Source organism: Sciurus carolinensis, chromosome 1 (genome assembly GCF_902686445.1).
Source record: "Sciurus carolinensis chromosome 1, mSciCar1.2, whole genome shotgun sequence".
In the NCBI taxonomy this organism is placed as follows: Eukaryota; Metazoa; Chordata; class Mammalia; order Rodentia; family Sciuridae; genus Sciurus; species Sciurus carolinensis.
Genome location: NC_062213.1, coordinates 168266667 through 168286475, shown reverse-complemented (window position 1 = coordinate 168286475; position 19809 = coordinate 168266667). Strand labels below are relative to the sequence as shown.

At 38.4% G+C, this 19809-nt stretch overlaps 1 protein-coding gene across 1 annotated transcript in view; it reads right to left on the bottom strand.

Annotated features, from left to right (window-relative positions):
• Rab3b (RAB3B, member RAS oncogene family) overlaps positions 1-19809 on the bottom strand; it is a 68156-nt gene that overhangs the window by 11811 nt on the left and 36536 nt on the right. The window contains 3 exon segments of the mRNA XM_047558119.1: positions 2402-2547; positions 6026-6126; positions 6129-6146. Of these exon segments, the coding sequence (XP_047414075.1) occupies positions 2402-2547; positions 6026-6126; positions 6129-6146 (265 nt within the window).

The following is a 19809-nucleotide window of genomic DNA, read 5'->3' as shown; positions in this document are numbered from 1 at the left end:
TTAGAAAGAAGTCGAGGGGATATGTCAAGCTGAGAAACAAAGTGCAATTGAGTCCTGGGTCTAGTGGACTTCCTAGTTGCATGAACTAATAAGTTCTATTTTTTTTTAAGAAAACTAGTTTGATTTGGAATTTTATCACTTGCAATAACAAGAGTCCTAACAAGCAGAATTTTTCACAACCAACATCTTTTTTGAGCTATAATGGACATACCACACAATTCACCCATTTACAACTCTTAACATGCTTCTATGTTTATTTATTTAATTATTTGTTTAATGTCCCTTTCCCCACTAGTTCCATGATGGTAGAATTACAATTGTTTTGTTCACCATTATATCCTGAGTGCCAGGGCAGAACCTGATACAGAGTATGTGTTCAATAAACATTTTTCAACAAATAAGTGAAATGTATGAATAATTATCTACCCTGTGCTGGATGCTTGAGATAATGAAACAAATCAGACAATATTTCCTGTTATTAAGGGCTAGGAAGAAAGAGAAATATGTAAATAGGCAAATTCTGGTAAGCAATAGAGGAAAGTTCAGGAAGTTGTGTAGAACAGGGATGGGTAACCTTGCTCTGCCAAATCTAACCAATTCATTAACGCCTTCTTCAAGTACCTCCTTAAATTCTGCACTAAGAATTAGCTCACTTTCTAACTGCATTCCTGTGTGCTGGCAGTATCTCAGGGGACTTCGGATTGAAGATATAATGGGATAAACCGAAGTTATCCAAGTGTGACCTTTACCACATGCTTACTGTTCTGTGAAACAAGAGGAGGCACTTTCTGGAACCTGAGAACCTTTGTGATAGACTAGGAACAGCAAAACCCAAGATGACCCAACCACCCCATTTATTAAGCCCTTACAATTTGCTAATTTCTAGTCCAGTCCACTTTGGAGAATAAGGGTGGGGAGAAAGGGTGTCCTAGAAGAATAGGACACATAACATGACTCTCTCTCTCTCCCTCTCCCTCCCTCCCCCTCTTCCCTCTCTATCTCCTCTCTCTCTCTTCTAATACACATAATACAAATATATAACACATAATTCACATTTTATACCATAGTGTTTACTGACCTAAAAGCCCAAATATCTGTACTTCAGAAACTGTCAGAGAATATAACTTTATGTTCTCTACTCCTTAATACTTAACAACATTTAGGGTGTAACAAATACATAGGGAGACTGGCTAAAAGTCCAACAGTTCATCTTTTCCCCTAGAGAAAATTTTCATGTATTCTACAGACATGGAACTCTTTATCTAAGGCCATCTTACACTGAATTCCAATATTTACAATAACATAAAATAAAAACTGCTCTTTTAGGCAAAGATAGATATGGGTTCTACTATGTGGTCACTGAAACATGCCTGGGTACCTAGGACTCAGTGGAGTATAGGAACAAAATGCTCCAACCTTGGCAAAACTATCACTGAGCTGCATACACAAACCACATAGTTCTGCCTCTATGTACAGTTACTTTTGTTGTGAATTGTATTTTGGTGAGAACTATCAGTTTACATTGAGAGAAACGTTAAGAACAATCTGTGATATTCAGCGCTGTTGGAAGGATGTGCAATATCAAGAACACAGTCACATTCAGTATACAGAGTCTTCTTTGTAGTTACTAATGAAGAGCAATGCTTCTCTGGAATAATAGGTTTGTTTTTATATTAAGGACACTTAATATAACAGATTAAGTTTCCCTCTTTGCAATGTTCTCTAGGAAGCTCAAAAAGCAATATTTGGCTCAGCTCTTTCAAGTGCTATATATATATCTGTGATGGGCTGACAGACCTGACTCCATGAGAATGTTATAGGCCAGACTCTAAGGGAAGTGACTAAACAGACTCCATTTTGTTCTGAGACTCCATGTTATGTAGGAAATAAGCTTCTCCCACGGGAACACCCCGCCTCCGTGCCCATCATCAGTTACTTAGTGTGACATGTTAACAATACAGAATGATATTCCTGTGTAAGAAAAATTGCTCTCTTTTGATTCCTATTGCTCCTAAACAATGTACCATGTGAACAGTGATTGTGTGGATGTTTAGTAACCATTCTTTAGTTTGTACTAGGTAAGGGTCATTTTGACCCACTTCCCCCTCTGTCAAAGATCTCATGATGTTAATGTGTAATTTTGAATCATAGCAACAGACACTTTGATTAATGTGATTTTTGGTATAAGAACCCCTACAACCCTGTGGTTGAGGCTGTTCTCCCAATAGTCATTTTTGGGGCATTGTGTGAGACAGTCAGCTGGCCAACTTAATACAGACTCTCAAATTTGGACTTCTCAGTGGTGATTGGTCTGTTCTTAAGTTTTGCCCTATAACATATCTTATTCTTATAAGATATATTTATGAAACACATATATATGCATACATATATGCACACATACACACATGCATCTTGCACATACCAAGCTGCTCTGCAAGGAGCCGACCCTTCTCAGTGGGAACAACTCTCTCTTCTTCCATGTCACATTTGTTCCCCACCAGAATAACCTGTGCATTGTCCCAGGAGTAGGTCTTGATCTGAGTAGCCCTAAAAAGAGAGAGAAATATGCTATAGATGGAAAGTTTGTGTCCTTCAAATTCACAAGTTGAACCTAAACCTCCATGTAATGGTTTAAGAGGTGGAGCCTCTGGAGGTAATTATGTCATGAGGGCAGAGCCCCAATAAACGGGATTACTATCCTCACAAGAAGAGACTGTATGTACTCTCTCTCGGCCAGGTAATGATACAATCAGAAGGAGGCTATCTCTAGACACTGGATCTACTAGTACCTTGATCTCAGACTTCTTAGTCTTCAGAACTGTGAGAATTAAATATTTGTCATGTAAGCTACTGATATTCTTGTTATAACAGCTCAAACTTACTAAGACACATATCCTCCTAGGTTGGAAAGAGAATTCCAAAAGTCTGAGAAGCAGTTTCCCTTCCACAAAACTAGCAAGTTACTGCCAATTAATTTAGCTGAGGACACACACACACATATACCTGACCATGCTGACTGTCACAGATGCTGACCTCCAAGTATTGGCTGCAAACCTCACCCACCTCTTTGGAGTTCTCTAATATTTGATCAACCTTCTCACTGGGTAGAGAGCTCACTTTGTAGTCAGATAATGTGTATCTGACTATGGTGTGTCCCCTCTTAAAAGCCTTTTCTGTTCCCAGACTAGCTATGATCAAGTCCAGGTTCTTCAGTTCAAAATTATTCTTGTCTGGTCTCTACAGGCTCACTGTACCTCATCCTGCCTCACAAACCTCACTCCTATTGCTGTGCCATTTCCTACAGTAGGAATCCCTACTCCAAAGCCCAGCGCTGATCTCAAAGTGCCTTAGAGGGAGCCTTCTAAGCTTTTCCTAGAGCTAGCTAGCCTCCTCCTCTGAGTCATAAATTTCACTGAGGCCTAAGATCATGATTATTTGTAGAAAACCAAACGTTAACGGTGGTTTCCTTCATATAGGATGATTATGAAAAAAATTAAAATATGTGTCAAATGTTTGTACTTAAGTTTTTGAAAGTAAACATGCATTATTTCTAAAATTAGAAACAAATTTTTAGCAAAGAGAATAAAGTAGGATCCTAAAATTATAGAGACATCTTTTTGTGGGGGATGGATGAGTTTCTGTCCCAACCACCTCAGCAGATGAAAATGATTGCTTCCCCCTTTGGTCCCCTGTACCTTCACCAGGGCACCTCTTATACTTGGTTAAATTTATCTGTCTCTTTCTTAGGGCAGTAATAATTCTATTCATCTTTGGGATGCCAGCACGGAGAACAGAGCAGAGAAGGTGTTGGTGAATGCCTGGTGAACAAATTGATCATCAGGGGGTTAATCCTGAATCATATCCTGACACTGACACTCAATACTTGAACCCTAACTGCAACCTACACCTATTATTGAACCTGCTCCTAAAACAGTCCCATCACCAACCTTCTCATCTATGATGAGGAGTCATCCCCTTTAAGGATGGAACTCACTAAATCACCATTTGTTGTAGGTCCACAAAGATTCAGGCCTCATTTGGGCACTGGGGCTTTGATGGCAGAGGGGACTAGGCTCTAGGAGTCATCAGACTCAAGGCAGGTACCTGAAGTCAACTCTCCTATCTCTCCATGCTACTCTTCCTTTTATCCTCCTCCCTCCTCCTACCCCATCCTCTCAGCTCCCAGATTAGCAACAAGCTCAGGTTATTCTTGGAGAAGTCGTCACCAGGTGTTAAAGTCACTGTGTTCCTGAGGCAGAAATGAACAGAGACTGATGGAGGGGAGGAAAGAGGTCAAAGCTTACAGGGAATGAACAGTGCAGAGACACTTAAAGAGCTAATCAGTCCATGGGAGGTGTGGTGAGAGAGAAAAAATAAAGAGGAAGGAATGGGGAAGAGGAGAAAAATCGTAACTGAAGAGAATAAATAGAAGGGGAAGGGAGAAGAAGAAAAGGAGAAAGAAGGACAGTAGAGGGAAGGAGTTGTTAAAAAGGAAAGGGAAGAAAGGGAAAAGAAGAAGATGACTGAGAGGAAGAAAGAGAACACAGGTTCCCAGGAATGACATGGCATCTTGGACTGTTTGGTCATAACAGAGGAGTGGAGCAGGCAGCCTGCAAGATCACACTCAGTTCAAGGCTCCAAGTAGCCAACAAGGCTTCACATAGTCATGACAACTGCTCCTTGGGAAGAGAGAAGTCTTCAAGGGGTCAGCTGCTATGGTTTAGGTATAGTTTGTTCCCAAAGAGTTCATGCATTGGAAGACTGGCTTCCAGGGTGGTAATGTTAAGAATTGGTGGACCTTAATAGGTGGGGCTTAGTAGGAAATAATTAGATCATTGAGGGTACTACCCTCTGAAGGAATGGATATAATTCTTGAGGGACTCTGATTAGTTCTTTGTGAGAAGGTTGTTATAAAGGAGCAAGACCAGGCCCTCCCCCATCTCTTTCTGGCTTCACTTCTTACCATGTAATCCCTCCCTCTTGCTTATGTTCCTGCCTTGATGTCATCTGCCATGATATGATATAGCCAGGAGGACCCTTGCCAAAGCCAGTGGCATACTGTATGAATTTTCAACCTCCAAAACTGTGAGCTAAATAAACACCTTTTCTTTATAAAGTATCCAACTGCAGTTATTTTGCTACAACAACAGAAAACTAATATAGCAGCTGTGGGCAAAGGAGAACAGAAGATAGGCTTGGTACTGCCAGTACTCTTGTTGGGTACCTGGCTCACCCAGCTTCTCTGATTCTGGAGAACAGTCGTGGCACAGACACTTCACCTTCTCCCATCCTTCTTTGATCAAAGGCACTGGGAATTGGCCCCTCCCTGTCACATGTCCAGTCCCTCATTCTCCTTTCTCCATGTAAATAATGCCCAAGAAAAAAGATATTATTTACTCAGAAATTGTAACTCTGGGGCAAAATGAACCTTTATGAACTTGGACTGAATTTGCTATCAGGCTCCAACCTCGCCCAGGGATAGTGAAGTGCCATGTGGATTCACTCTCCCCTATAGCCAGAATAATCTTCCTGAAACATAAATCTGAATTTTGTTGATTTTCAATTCAAATGTCATTGCCTGTGAGATAAAATTCAAACCTCAACACACAATATCTTTCATGATCTGTGCCCTTCTTTCCCTCTCCCAACCTTCTCATCTTGCACATCTATATTTTTTCTCTGAAAATTCTTATCTATTCATCCCTGAAGCTAACTCCTTCACTTTACAAAATGCACCATATGTGTCATCAACCTCAAGACACCTTCTCTGACTCTCTAAACTGAGTTAGACAGCCCTCCTCTGGGTGCCCACAGCCCTGATGTCTCAGTCATCACTGTACCTGTCACATAATATTCTTGTAGCCTGCTTCCTGTTCTGATTTCTCTCATCTGAGAACTCCTTGAGAGCAGGAGCCATGTCTGAGTCATCTGGGTTTCCCTAACACACAGCATAAAGCCTAGTGCACCTTAGGTTTTCATGAACAGTTTGCCAAATGAATGAATGAATGAATAATGAGTTTTGTACCAGTCCTGGACAGCATTGAAGGACTCTTCATTGGTGATGTCATACATCAGAATGAAGCCCATGGCCCCACGGTAATAGGCTGTGGTGATGGTCCGGTACCGCGCTCCTGTCCAGCTGTGTCCTAGAAGGGAAAAAAAAGAAAAAGTCAGCTTCCTAGAAAGTTGCTTTCTTTGGTTCCTAAAAAGTCCCCCAAGACAATTAACTAGTAATCTAAGGCACATTTAAGGAGTGTTTATTATGTATTGTGCTTGTAACTAGAATAAAATGATTTTTAAAACCTCATAGAGGGCTGGGGTTGTGGCTCAGTGGTAGAGTGCTCACCTAGAACATATGAGGCACTGGGTAGGTTAAATTCTCAGTCACCACATAAAAATAAAATCAAGGTACTGTGTCCACCTACAACTAAAAAAGATACATTTAAAAAACCTCATAGAAATTAATAAGAAAATAATTAAAATCCCAATAAAAATGGACAAAAACTACAAATAGCTTATAAAAGGAAATATATGTAAATATTATTATGTTAAAAGCTTTAATCTTTTTTTAGATGGACACAATACCTTTATTTTATTTATTTATTTTATGTGGTGTGAGGATCAAACCCACGTGTAAGACAAATGCTCTACAACTGAGCCACAATCCCAGCCCCAAAGACTTTAATCTCATTCTTAATAATAATTCTCATTATAGATGAGGATACAGTGAGATGTACAAACTTGTTTGTGTGAGCAGAGCTTTTGTTAGATCTTTTTGGAAAGCAATTTGGAAGTTTCAAGAGCATTAAAAATGCTTATACCCTTAGCCCTAGAAATATGTTTTCTACATTTTTTCCTACATGAGTAGAAAATCAGATAAATATTTATGCACAAAAATGTTTGTTATAGCTTTATTTTTCACCAATTTATATATGCAACAAGAGGACAATGGTTAAAATACAAGAATTTTTATGTAAATGAATATAAAAATACCTAATGGCATGGGGCAATGCTTATATATATGATGTACTGCAAATTTATATGCAGAGATAAAAACTAAAAAAGCACATCAAAAGGTTAATAGAGAATATCTCTGAATAACAGACAAGAATTACTGGTGACAAAAATGAGGCCTTGAATCCAGGATTTCTGATTTCAAGTCTAATGATTTATCCAAAGGCATTTACTGAATACCATCTATAATGATAATAAAAATAAGTAATGATCACAGTAATAAGTACAACGTGCCATTATTTGTACATACTTTGCCCCTGTATCCAGAAACTTAAGAAAAAACTGAGTAGAATATGTGTTGTTACACTCATCTGATAGATGAGGAACCAAATTCAGAGAGATTGCCCAATACATGTCAGAACCAAGATATAAATCAAGTCTATCTGACTTCTACATCCATTGTAATATATTGCCTTAGCCATAACCATACATTGTGTGATATAAAAATGGAAGATTCAAGATGGTGGACTAGGGGGAGGCTGCATTCCTGGTTGCTGTGTAACTCAGGATTCAAGCAAAGGAAATACTGTTTCTCTGCAAATCAGTTGTCTTTGACCATGTTCCCCTGCTTTTTACCCCCATTCCTCCACCTTGATCACCCATGATCCACCAGCATATTGCTTGCCTTTTGAGGGCAGATCGCTCACTGACTACAGCCTGTCATCCGCCATTTTGCCCATTTACCGGCCTCCTGCCTGCCCATAGTCCACCACCAGACGTCCACTTCCCCATTGGCCAGCAGACCACCTGCTGCCCACTGTTGCCTGAAAATCCATTGTCACAGTACCCACAGGTTTGGTTACATGCAGCTGCAGCCATCTTGGGACACCAGCCAGAGCCTGCAGGTTTACAGCCGCCATTGCTGCCATCTGGAGGAGTCGCCATCTCGGTCTGTGGACACAGGCCACAGCCTGGAGATACATTGGGGGTACCTGTAGGTCTGGTTGCACCTGAGGTCTTTCTGCTCCATGTAGTGGCTGCCATCTGGCTGCCTCTTTGCAGGGTCGCTCCTTTGTGTGAGCGCATCCCTGGTGGTCTCTTGGCAAGTTGAAAGGGCATTGAGATCTGGGAGCTGCAGAAAGACAGGGCCTGGGGAAGCTGAAGCCCAGGTCCATCAGATTGCAGCTGGATCTGGCAAGCCTGTGGAAAGCCAGAGACTAGGGGCAATTCCCTGGGGGAAGCACAGGTTGGAGAAACTGGAGAAACCTGGCCTCTTTCTAGCTCAGTGAATCCTGAAGTGCACAGGGACAGAAGGGTCTGGCTACAACAGTAGGAAGCTGAAAAAAGAGTGTGAGGGCATCTTGCTATGGGCTCACCCACCCAACTGATCTGGTACCCACTGGACTGAAGCTAACATCAAACTTCAGACAACCCCTCCTATCGGGGGAGATGGGAAACTGAGAACATTTTTGAAAGCCAATGGAAGCAATCATTCAATTTTCCATTAAGATTTCCTTTTTTTTTTTCATTTTCTCTCTCACACCTCTACCATCTTTGAATTCAAATATTTTTCATGCATCAATTTATTGAGGAATGGAATGTCTGAATAGTATATTATAGTTTTGTTGTATATTTTTACTTTAAAAAATCTGTATATATTTATTTCTTTCACTTATCTGTCTCCCTGGATTCTCTTTCTCACTTCTCTCATGCTAATAGCCAACTTCGATTAATTCCTCCCTGGTTCTTGCTATAAATTTTTACCTCTATCTTCTCTCCTTCTCCCTTATAAACATCACATCTTACACTACTTCTGTTCCCTCATTGTCCATCATTTGAAATGATAAGCTCTTTTAGCAAATTTTCTGTTTATATTGTAGACAATAATTGAACACTTCATTCTGTTTATTGTGACAAAACTGTAAATGCCTTAAGAGGAGCCATTTGGTTTAAGGTGGTATACTGTTTGCATTGGGTGCTGTTAATATTGGTCTCCTCAATAAAGGTGAGGTACTGGAAGCCTTCAGGGACACTAAAAGACTACAAGGTAGAATCTGTACTGCCTCAGTTCCATACTGCTAGATGAGACGACACACAAATAGCATGAAAAAACAAGGAAACAAAGTGCTTCAAACAAACCAAAATGTTCTAATAATAGAATCCATAGACCACAGTAGAAGAAATGTCAGAGAAGGAATTTAGAAAATACATAGAATTGATCTTTGAAATAAAGATGGTATGGGAGATAAAACACAGGAAGTGAAAGATCACTTCAATAAAGAGGCAGAGATTATAAAAAGGAATCTAGCAGAAATTCTTGAAATGAAAGAAACAATAAACCAAATTTAAAAATCAATGGAAAGTATCACCAACAGACAAGTCCACTTGGAAGACAGAACCTCAGACAATAAAGACATTGAAATTAAAGTTGACCACATAGAGAAGATGGTAAGAAACCATGAACAGAACTTCTAAGAAATATGGGATAACATGAAAAGACCAAATTTAAGATATATCAGAATAGACCAAGGCACAAAGATACAAACCAAAGAAATGCACACTCTTTTCAATGTCATAATATCAGAAAACTTCCCAAATCTAAAGGATGAAATGGAAAATCAACTACAAGAGGCTTACAGGACCCCAAATGTACAAAATTATAGCAGACCCACACCAAGACACATTATAATGAGAATGACTAACATACAGAATGAAGATAGAATTTTAAATGCTATAAGAGAAAAAAAATCAAGTTACATATAGGAGGAAACCAATTTGGATCTCAGCTGATTTCTCAACCCAAACCCTCAATGCCAGGAAGTCCTGGAATAACATATACCAAGTTCTGAAAGAAAATGGATGCCAACTGAGAATTTTATATCCAGCAAAATTAAGCTTCAGATTTGAAGATGAAATAAAACCCTCCATGATAAACAAAAGTTAAAAGAAATCACAACTAGAAAGTCTACACTATGGAACATTCTCAGCAAAATATTCCATGAGGAGGAAATGAAAAAAAAAATGAAAACCAACAAAGGGAAGAACTACACTAAAGGAAAGGCCAATCAAAGGAGAAACTAAGTCAATTTAAAAACCAAAAATAAACCAAAATGATCAGGAATACAAATCATATCTCAATAATAATCCTGAATGTTAACGACCTACAGTCATCAATCAAAGGACATAGATTGGCAGATTAAATTTTTTAAAAAGTCTCAACAATATGCTGTCTTCAAGAGACTCTCCTCCTAGGAAAAGACCTCCACAAACTAAAGGTGAAAGGTTGGGAAAAAACATATCACTCAAATGGACTGCATAAATAAGCAGGGTTTTCCATCCTCATATCAGACAAAGTAGATTTCAAACCAAAGTTAGTCAGAAGGGATAAAGAAGGACATTTCATACTGCTTAAGGGAATCATATACCGATAAGACATAAGAATCAGAAATATATATGCCCCAAACAATGGGGCATTTGTGTACATCAAACAAACCCTCTCAATTTCAAGAATAAAATAGACCACAACACAATAATACTGGGTGACTTTAACATACCACTGTCACCACTGGATAGATCTTCCAAACAAAAACTAACAAAGACATTATAGAATTAAGTCAATGATTTAAATTTAATGGACATATGTAGAGTATTTCATCCATCATAGAGAAAATACACTTTCTTCTCAGTAGCACATGAGAAGTCTATTTCTCTAAAATAGACCATATTTTATGCCACAAAGCAACTCTCAGCAAATATAAAAATATAGAAATATTATCCTGCTTTCTATCAGATCATAACAGAATGAAACTAGAAATCAATGATGAAATAAAAAATAGAAGGTACTCCAACACCTAAATAGCATGCTATTGAATGATGAATGGAGAGCAGAAGAAATCAAGGAGGAAATAAAAAAATACTTAGAGGTAAACAAGAACATTTATACAATATACCAAAGTCTTTGGGATGCTATGAAGGTAGTGCTAAGAGCTCATTGCATTGAGCTCATTCATTAAAACAATGAAAAGTCAAGAAATAAATGACCTGACATTACAACTCAAACCCCTAGAAAAAGAAGAACAAATCAACATCAAAAGCAGCAGAAGACAGGAAATAATTAAATCAGAGCTGAAATCAATGAAATTGAAATAAAAAAAAAAGTTGAAAAAATTAACAAAACAAAAAGTAGGTTCTTTGAAAAAATAAAATAAAATTGATAAACTCTTAGCCAAGCTTACAAAGAGAAAGGGAGAAAACTCAAATAGCTAAAAGTTGTGATGATAAAGGAAATATCACAATGGTCACTACTGAAATACAGAAGATAATTAGAAACTATTTTGAAAATTTATACTGTAATAAAACAGAAAAACACGAAGACATCAACAAATTTCTAGAAACATACAATCTACCTAAATTTAATCAGGAGGACATACACAATTTTTCATTGTTTGTTCTATTTAGTTATACATGACAACAGAATGCATTTTGATTTATTGTACACAAATGGAGTACAATTTTTCATTTCTCTGGTTGTACACAATGTAGTGTCACACAACTCATGTAATCATACATGTACTTAGGGTAATGATGTTTGTCTCATGCCACCATCTTTCCTCTACTCTGCTCCTTCCCCTCATTTTCCTCTACACAATCCAAAGTTCCTCCATTCTTCCCTTACCTCCCCCACCCGTCGTCTTTAGTATCAACATCCACTTATCAGAGAAAGCATTTGGCCTTTGGTTTTTTAGGATTGGCTTATTTCACTTAGCATGAAATTCCCCAACTCCATCATTTACCAGCAAATGCCATAATTTATTCTTCTTTACCGCTGAGTAATATTCCATTGTGTATATATACCACAATTTCTTTATCCACTCGTCTATTGAAGGGCATCTAGGTTGGTTCCACAATCTAGCTATTGTGAATTGAGTTGCTATAAACATTGATGTGGCTGCATCACTGTAGTATGCTGATTTTAAGTCCTTTGGGTATAAGCAGAGAAGTAGGATAGCTGGGACAAATGGTGAGTCCATTCCAAGTTTTCTGAGGAATCTCCATACTGCTTTCCAAAGTGGTTGCACCAATCTGCATTCTCACCAACCACGTATGAATGTACCTTTTCCCCTACATCCTTGCCAATAATTATAATTACTTGTATTCTTGATAATTGCCATTCTGATTAGAGTGAGATGAAATCTTACAGTAGTTTTGATTTGCATGTCTCTAATTACAAGAGATGATGAACATTTTTTCATATGTTTATTGATCTATTGTATTTCTTCTGTGAACTGTCTGTTTAGTTCCTTAGTTCATTTATTGACTGGGCTATTTGTTTTGGGGGTGTTAAGTTTTTTGAGTTCTTTATATATCCTGGAGATTAGTGCTGTATCTGAGGTGCATGTGGTAAAGATCTTTTCCCATTCTGTAGGCTCTCTCTCCACATTATTGTTTCCTTTGTTGAAAAGAAGCTTTTTAGTTTGAATCCATCCCATTTATTGATTCTTAATTTAACTTCTTGGGCTTTAGGAGTCTTGTTAATGAAGTCAGGTCCTAAGCCCATGTGATGAAGATTTGGGCCTACTTTTTCTTCTATTAGGCATAAGGTCTCTGGTCTAATGCCTAGGTCTTTGATCCACTTTGAGTTGATTTTTGTGCAGGGAGAGAGATAGAGGTTTAATTTCATTTTGTTACATATGGATTTCCAGTTTTCTCAATACCATTTGTTGAAGAGGCTATCTTTTTTCTAATGTATATTTTTGGCACCTTTGTCTAGTATGAGACAACTGTATTTATGTGGGTTTGTCTCTGTGTCTTCTCTTCTGTACCATTCCTCTACATGTCTATTTTGGTGCCAATACCATGCCATTTTTGTTACTATTGCTCTAGATTAGTTTAAGTTCTGGTAGTGTGATACCTCTTGCTTCCCTCTTCTTGCTAAGGATTGCTTTGGTTATTCTGGGTCTCTTATTTTTCCAAATGAATTTCATTACTGCTTTTTCTATTTCTATAAGGAATGTCATTGGGATTTTAATAGGAATTGCATTGAATCTGTATAACACTTTTGGTAGTATGGTCATTTTGACAATATTAATCCTGCCTATCCAAGAGCATGGGAGATCTTTCCATCTTCTAAGATCTTCTTTAATTTCTTTCTTTAGTGTTCTGTAGTTTTCATTGTAGAGGTCTTTCACTTCTTTTGTTAGATTGATTCTCAAATATTTTATCTTTTGAGGCTATTATGAATGGAAAAGCAGTATGGAGATTCCTCAGAAAACATGGAATGGACCCACCATTTGACCCAGCTAACCCACTCTTCCTTTTATACCCAAAGGACTTAAAATCAGCATAATACAGTGACATAGTCACATCAATGTTTATAGCAGCTCAATTCACAATAGCTAAACTATGGAACCAGCCTAGGCGCCCTTCAACAGATGAATGGATAAAGAAAATGTGGTATACATAGACAATGGAATATTACTCAACCTTAAAGAAGAATGAAATTATGGTATTTGCAGATAAATGGATAGAGCTGGAGAATATCATGCTCAGTGAAATAAGTCAATCCCAAAAAAACCAAAAAACTATGGATCAGCATCCGTTTTCTCTGATAAGAAGAAAGCGGATGCTGATCCATTATGAGGGGTGAATAGGGAAGAATGAAGGAACTTTGGATTATGCAGAGGGGTATGAGGGGAGGGATAGGGCAGTGGGGATGGGAAGGAAGGTAGAATGAGACAGACATTATTACTCTATATACATGTATGAAAAAATTTTAAAAAAGTTTTAAAAGATATTTTAAAAATGAACAAGCACCATCCCTGCTCTCAGGAAGCCTCTGTAGAATTGTGGGAGTGGCTAAGACACACCAGTGGAATAATAACTAATGAGACAATATATGATCAGAACCAGATAAGTGGTACAGAAAAAATGTGAAATACAAGTTCAGGTAGGATAGAAACATAGTGGTTTGGGGAAGTTATGGAAGATATCAAAGCGGAGGTCTTGTATGTTATGCTAGTCAGGACTCTTCCATTACAAGCAATCCCCAAATCTCAGCAGTTTGAACAGAAAGGTTTTATTTTTCATTCTTGGTACATGCTCACTAAGGGTTGGCTGGGTGTTCTGCTTTGTGTCTTTCTGATTCCAGGATGAAGACTGACAGAGGACTTCCAAGAGGAAAGATAGTGCATGAGTCATGTGTTGGCCCATAAAATTTCCACCTTCCCATTCCATTAAGCAAAGTAAGTCAGATATCCATACCCAACTTCCAAGGGGTAAGAAGGTACAAACCCATAACATACCCAGGAGTAGAACCAGAAATATGTGGAAGGCAGCATAGTGATTTCCCTAGTTTGACGATGCACTGAGCCCAGGAGCACTGCCTGAAGATGTGCTTATTTGGCAATACAATGAGGACAATAGGGATTTTCCTAAAGAGTCTTCCAGAGAAGTGGAGGAAATATATTTTGGCGATAGGAAGAATTTTTGCCAGCGTGTACTCCAGAAGAATTTAAAGAATGATGGGAAATTGGTAAACGACAAAGCTAGAAAGAGCTTTGAGTGCTGTGCTATGGAATATGGACTTTATCTTTCAGGAACAAAAACTTTGAGGCAGGGGATTAACATAATTAGATTTTAGCTTTAAAAAGATCATGCTGGTAGAGCCCGGTATGGTGGAGCAAACCAGTAATCCCTGCTACTCTGGAGGCTGAGGTTGGAGGATCAAAAATTCAAGGTCAGCCAGGGAAATTAAGCAAGAGCCTGTTTCAAAATATAAAAATAAAATCAGTATACAAAATCAACATATGAAAATCAACAGCTTTCCTATGCATCAAAAATGAATCTGCTGAGAAAGAAATCAGGAAAACAATCCTTCACAATAACCTCAAAAAAATAAACATAGGAATAAATCTAACCAAGGAAGTAAAAGATCTCTACAAAGAAAGAAATTGAAGAAAACACCAGAAGATGGAAATATCTTCCATGCTCATAGACAGACAGAATTAATAGTGTTAAAATGGTCATAATACCAAAAGTGATACCGGGATTTAATGCTATTCCCATCAAAATACCAATGACGTTCTTCATAGGACTGGAAAAAAAAAAAAAAAAAAAAAGCTCTAAAATTCACTTGAAAGAATAAAAGAACCAGAATAACCAAAAGCCATGCGGGAGGCATCATAATACCCCAATTCAAATTAAACTATAAGGCAGAAACTACTCCATGGTACCAGCATAAAAACAGACATAGTCCAATGGAACAGAAGACAAAGTCAAGGAGAAAAGGCAGCTTGAAAGAAAGAAAGAAAGAAAGAAAGAAAGAAAGAAAGAAAGAAAGAAAGAAAGAAAGAAAGAAAGAAAGAAAGGATGCTGGGAAAACTGGTTATCCACACGTAGAAGGACGAGACTAGATTCCTATTTCCTACTCTAAACAAAAGTCAACTCACAATGGATCACAGATCTAGAAATTAGACTAGAAATTTTGCAACTGCTGGAAGAAAACACAGAGTAAACACTCCAACACATAGGCACAGGCACAGGCAACAATTTCCTCAAATAGGACCCCTAGAACTCCAGAAATAATACCAAGAGTTATCAATGGGATGGCATTTATTTAAAAACTTCTGCACAGCAACAGAGACAAGAATGTGAAGAGAGGACTGACAAAGTGGGAGAAAATCTTTGCCAGCTACCGTTCTGACAGGGAATTAATATCTAGAATACATGAAGAACTCAAAAAACTTAACACCAAGATCCCAAACAGTCTAATAAGTAAATGGGCAAATGAAATAAACAGACAGTTCTCATAAGAAATACAAGTGATCCAACAAGTGATATATGAATACAAGTGATATATGAAAAAAATTGTGGGCTGGGGAGATAGCTCAGCTGGTAGAGTGCTTGCCTCGTGAGCACAAGGCCCTGAGTTCCATACCCAGTACCGCAAAAAAAAAAAAAAATTGTTCAACAACTTTAGCAATTAGGGAAATGCAAATCAAAGTTATACTGAGATTTTATATATGATTTTATCTCACTCCAGTGAGATAAGAATACAAATAATAATAAATGCTGGAGAGGATATGGAGAAAAAAGAACACTTTTACACTATTGGGATTGTAAATTAGTACAACCACTATGGAAATCAGTATGGAGTTTCCTCAAAATATTAGGAATGGAACCATCATGAGACCCAGTTACACTACTCCTTGGTATTGATCCTAAAGAATTAGTCATCTTACTGTAAGGATATAAGCATACCCATGTTTATAACAACACAATTCACTAGCCAAAGGTGCCCTTCAGTGGATGAATGGATAAAGAAAATGTGGTATATATACACAATGAAGTTTTATTCAGTCATAAAGAACAATAAAAATGCATCATTTGCAGGAAAATGGATGGAACTTGTATTATATTAAGCAAAATAAACCAAACTCAGAAAGTGAAGGGTCATATGTTTTCTCTCATATGTGGAAGCTAGAGAGGAAAAGAGGGGGAGAGGAAAGAGAGGGGATCTCATGAAAATCAAAGGGAGATCAGTAAAGGAAAGGGATGAGGGGGAGGGAAGAAGGGAGAGAAAGAGGAAAGGAGAAATACTGGGGAATTATCCCGACCAAATTATATTATCATGTGCCGTATGAATATGGAACAATGAATCCCACCATTATTTACAATTCTAATGCACCAATAAAATTATGGGGAAAAGATTGCTAAAAATTCTTTAAAAAATAAATTAAATTAAAAATTTCAAAAGGTGGGCTGGGGATATAGTTCAGTTGGTAGAGCACTTGCCTTGCAAGCACAAGGCCCTGGGTTCAATCCCCAGTACCAGGAAAAAAAAAATTTTTAAAGGAGGCCCAGGATGTGGTTCAGTGGTAGAATGCTTGCCTAGCATGTGCAAAGCCCTGGGTTCAATCCTCAGCACTGCAAAAAAACCAGAAAGATCACTCTGGCACTGTGTGGAGAAAGGAGTGGAAGGAGAAGAGATGGGAGGCAGGAAGACTAAACAGAAGATCTTTACAGTTGTTCAGGTAAGATCCAATAAGGATTTGAACTACAGTGGTAGCAACAGGGATGGAGTAGGAACAGATTCATGAGGTATTTGAAAGGTGAATTATAAGGTATGTTGACAGAATAGACATGAAGAGATGAAAAATGAAGAGTAACAGTTATGTTCTGTCAGGGCTCCATTTCTCCATGTTAGCAATTCAGCTCTGGCCCAAACTTGCACAACTTGACTCAGCAAAACAAAATCTGCATTTAGCTTATCCACCCTTTTTGAAGAGCATAAGAATCACCATCTCCTGTTCATTGAGCAAAGTCTTTGAGCATCTTACTCTTCATCTCAGCTTATCAGAGTATTCCTTCTGACCACATACAGGATTTTTGGTAAATAAAAATTTCTCCAGGTCCTAAAAATGAACATGTGGAAGAATGGATGAATGAATAGATGGGTAAGTGAGTAAATGAGTGAGTGAAGGAACATCTAACATTGGAAATCTTAGCACTACAGAAAGAAATGCTTGCTGTGTGCCATATCTGCAACAAAATTCTGTGTATGTGTCTAAGAAACACTGCAGGAGTATTTGATTTACTCCTCCCATGCCTTTGCCTCTGCTTCCTGAGCTTCTCAGAGCCAACTCTACAGACTACTGATCTGCTGGCTTAGTCCCTAAGTACAGCCTGTAGGACTTAGAATTAAATCACCCTTCCTGATCTAAAGGTCCAGACAGGTCTGAGCTCCTGCATAGCCACCAGGTCTCAGTTCTCCTCACTCCTCCAAGTCATGTCCTGTTTGTCTGCAACAGTGTCTAATGCCCTATCTCTGTCTGGAGCCTAGCCCTGTGCCCCAGCTCTTTAACGAAAGAGTCCTGTAGCCCAATTGATGCCCAATTAATTGTAAATCCTGATATGTAATCATAAAGGAGCTTGTACGTGGAGTCAGTTTCATCTCTGTACTCCCAGTGACCATCACAGTGCTGTGCACATAATAGGTTCAATTGCTACTTATTAAACAAAAACGCCAAGATGAGCCATGACACATGCCTATAATTCTAGTGACTCAGGAGGCTGAGGCAAGAGAATCAAAAGTTCCAGGCCAGCTTCAGCAACTTAGTGAGGCCCTAAGCAAGTTAGTGAGACCCTGTCTCAAAGTGAAAAATAAAAAAGGACTGGGGTTATAGCTCCATGGTAAAGTGCCCCTATGATGCTGGGAATTGAACCCAGGGTCTCTCTACCCCCTGAATTACTGGGGACTGAACTCAGGGATGCTCTACCATTGAACTACATCTCCAACACTTTTATTTTATTTTGAGACAAGGTCTTGCTAAGCTGCCCAGGCTGGCCTCAAACTTGTAATCCGCCTGAATAGCTGGAGTTACAGGCATGCAACTCCAAAGCCAGCAAGGTCATATTGTTTTAAGAATAAAAGCATGGTCTTTAGGGTTAGAATATGAACCACAGTTCTACAACTTACTATGCGACTATGATAGGCAGCCTCTAAGATAGCTTCCAGCAATCACTGTCTCCTGGTATTCACACTCTTGGGTAATCCCCTCCTTGGACAATTTACCTTTGGGGCACTTAGTTTCTTAATGTATACAGCTAGAAGAAAAATAATACCCACCTCATAGTTTTGACGAGAATTAAGAAAGTTACATGTAAAATGATTAGAAGAGTTCCTGGTGCATAGTAAGCTCCATATATAGGCATCAGTTATTATTATTATTTTTTTTTCCTTCCCTGGGCCAGCTTCCCAGGATCTGCCCAGCATGATTAGACAAGTCTCATGTAATGTATTACTTCCCTCTTATTCAAAACTGTCCTGGGATTCCTCCAGAGTCTCAGTGTGATGCTTCACTTAATGACAGCAATGTGCTCTAACTGAAAGGGAATGGACGAGCTTGCCTTTGTCTGACTCCTACCTCTGTCATTACCAGCCATGTGATTTTTTTTTTTTTCCAGTACTATGGATTGAACCCAGGGCCTCGCACATACTAGACGAGTGCTCTACCACTGACCTCCATCCCCAGCCCTTTTTATTTGGAGGCAGGGTCTCTCTAGGTTTCCAAGGCTGGCCTTGAACTTAAAATTCCTCTGCCTTAACCTCCTGAGCAGCTGGAACTACAGGCTCGTACCATGACACCCAGCTTTACCCATGTGATTTTGGACAACATGGTTATTTCATCTTTTTGTGGCTCAGTTTCTCACATATGGAATAGAAATAAAATGCTTAGGGTTTTGTAGGGTTTTTCTAATTAAATAAAATATTTTTTAAAATGTTTGGCACATAGAGGTAATCAAATGTGAGTATCATTATTATTTAACTTTTAAAGTCAAATTTTAAAAATTACTAAGCCTTCAAGGTTGGGGTTATAGCTTAGCAGTACAGCACTTGCCTAGCATGTGTGAGGCACTGGGTTCAATTCTCAGTACCACATATAAATAAATAAAATAAAGGTTTATCAACAACTAAAAAAAAATTATTAAGCCTTCATTTCCTCATCTGTAAAGCAGTGATAATAATACTGTCCTTGAAATGGTTCTGTGAAGATGACAGATAATGTAATAGAGTCTGGCAGAGCACTGAGCACATAGTAGGTGCACAGAAAAGTTCATAGTAGCTGCTGATACTGTTGATATTACCACTGCTATTTCATTTAAATAAAAGCAAGCTTGGAACCAACAAACCAGCTTTCACTATCCTCTGCTCAATGGAAAGTAGCCCAGAAAATTGCTCCTAAACCTCCCTCTATCTTTTATTTTTAAAAAATCACATTGACGAACATTGATTCCTCTCCCACTGATGAGAGTCAGAAATAGAACCAAAGAGGAGACAGGAAGGAGAAAGAAAGA